Below are 2,262 nucleotides of genomic sequence, written 5' to 3'. Positions count from 1 at the left end.
GGTGCATACCTTTGGCACAGTGGCGTGGCTGCCATGCCTTTGAAACAGTGGCGTGGCTGGTGCATACCTTTGGCACGGTGGCGTGGCTGGCATGCCTTTGGCACAGTGGCGTGGATGGCATGACCGGTGCATAACTTTGGCACATTGGCGTGGCTGGCATGGTTGGCATGCCTTTGGCACGGTGGCGTGGCTGGCATGGTTGGCATGCTTTGGCACAGTGGCGTGGCTGGCATAGCTGGCGCATACCTTTGGCACAACGGCTGGCATTAGCGAAAGCCGTCGTTCTCCCCATTGGATGTACACACATTTGGATCATCTGGTTGTGGACATGTGCGCTTCAAATAGTTACATGAAAGTGGACTCGTATGTCCATGTAGATTTTCTCCAAGCATGGTTATGGGAGCATTTCGAGAAGTACGCTTCTAGACCGCTGGCTTCACTTCCCGAGTCTTGTGGTGGCTCCAGGATACTTCGCTGGTTGAATAGGCACCCAAAAGCCGGTTCAAACATGGTTGAATTCCTCGACAACTCGTACGCGGTCAACTTTCGTCCATCGGCGCCGGTGCATGCATCCATAGTTCATGTCAACACTTTTTCTCCTGGTCCGAGCATGTCTTTGCTTTCTGATGAAAAGGATATGAGCGTTGGAGAGGTTGTATTCATGTGAAGTTGTATACCCGGTCATGTGTCGTCTTTCTTTAGAGGATCTTTCAAGGCAGTCTCTTATAATATCGATAAGGCGGCTCGACATATGGGGTTTGACCAAGGGGTCCCACTCATTCGTCAGCCGGTTGCTCCAGAAGACTCGTTGCCAGCTGCTCTCGATGCTAGTGTTCTTATGCCGGGTAAAAGTCTCCCTTTTCTGCTCTCGGAATGAAGTCCATCGACGACCTACAAGTATAACATGTTCTGGCAGGATGATTTTCTCGCTATCCATGGATTCGTGAATGATGTGGTAGAAAATCGTCGTGGTAAGCCTTCCCCCTGCGGTTTTAGCAGAGCATCCACTGATGAGGGATCCCTCTTCGACCAAACGAAAGTCTCCAAGTCCGGACGCGGACAATCCCTAAGGGTGGGAGCGAAGGTCAAAAGATCGTGCAGGCGGTTTTCGGTCAGGTTCGGCGGCTCTCGTGACCTTCAGTTCTTCCAACATTCGGGTATGTATCACTTTCTTGCTGGTTTAGTTGGATTGCGTAAATCTTCATTTCATTTCTGAATGTATGTCCTTGTGCCTTGCCCAGGGTCTCATCAGCGTGGACGCCTTTACCAAACTTGCACATAGTCAGAAAACGGCATCTCTTGAGGCGGAGGGTGCCAACGCCGAGCTTACCCATGGTGAAGGGGAATCCGAGAAGGAAGAAAGTTCGGAGTCCAGTGACGACGAGAATAGTTCTTCTGACAACAGCGTTGCATCTTCCCCCAGTGAGTCCGAAGGTGAATCAGTGAGTCTTCCACATATCTCTTTCTTTCTTTCCTCTTTCTCTTCCCCCTTTTTTTTCTTTGAAGTAAAAACCAAAATCTTGATATCACAGGAGGAAACCGGTCCCGACGATGGCCTTGAAGTAGAGACTCGCCATGGTGAAGATGTGGTTATACCTCCAATTGCGGAAACCGCGCCTGCTGGCGATTTGGACATTGAAGTTGATCATCCTGAAGATGCTGCCGCGACCCAAGTGGTGGAGAGTGATGTGTTTTCAAAGTTGTTGTAGTAATAAGATTCGTTCAAGACTTGTGAAAGCAGATTTTAGACTTAATTTTAAATAAAAATATAGGAAACTTAAATAAAAGTGATATGAAAAATATGGAGAAGACTGAGCTATGGATTCCACTAATTACCAATATCAAAGTGATTTATATTCTCTAATTATAATTATGCAAATCCTTCATTCAAATTGATTCCAAATATTGAAAAAGTTGATTTTTTAGAAATAACAATTGTAAATCGAAAGTATGGGACATCAAAACCCTAGGCTAGCATGCTCCATCAATTGAAATAACAATTGTTTAACAAAAACCATTTTTCTATTTATTTATCAAGGAAAATAATCATATAATAATTGCATAAATTAAATAAAATAGAGATTACCACATTTTATTGGCGAAATAGCTTCCTCCGTCGCCCCAGAGGATGGGTTTAGCTCATCATTGTATAAACTTGATCAAAGTATTGATTCATGCTCAAAATTTGTTTACAAAGATGAAATGGAGAGAAAATAATGAAAATCGGGTGTTTGCAACGTTTATAATTGTTGCAAAACACTG

General features: G+C 44.9%; 1 protein-coding gene across 1 annotated transcript in view; it reads left to right on the top strand.

Moving 5' to 3' along the window:
- Positions 1–1,709, top strand: part of LOC113295309 (uncharacterized protein K02A2.6-like) — a 67,230-nt gene extending 65,521 nt beyond the window's left edge. Inside the window, exons 5-6 of the mRNA XM_026543657.1 lie at positions 1,242–1,442; positions 1,533–1,709. Coding sequence (XP_026399442.1) covers positions 1,242–1,442; positions 1,533–1,709 — 378 coding nt within the window. The remainder of the gene's footprint in view (positions 1–1,241; positions 1,443–1,532) is intronic.
- The last annotated feature ends 553 nt before the right edge of the window (positions 1,710–2,262 follow it).

Source organism: Papaver somniferum, chromosome 7, assembly GCF_003573695.1.
Source record: "Papaver somniferum cultivar HN1 chromosome 7, ASM357369v1, whole genome shotgun sequence".
NCBI lineage: Eukaryota > Viridiplantae > Streptophyta > Magnoliopsida > Ranunculales > Papaveraceae > Papaver > Papaver somniferum.
Note: the sequence above shows the minus strand (reverse complement) of the source record. Positions and strands in the feature narration are given on the sequence as shown.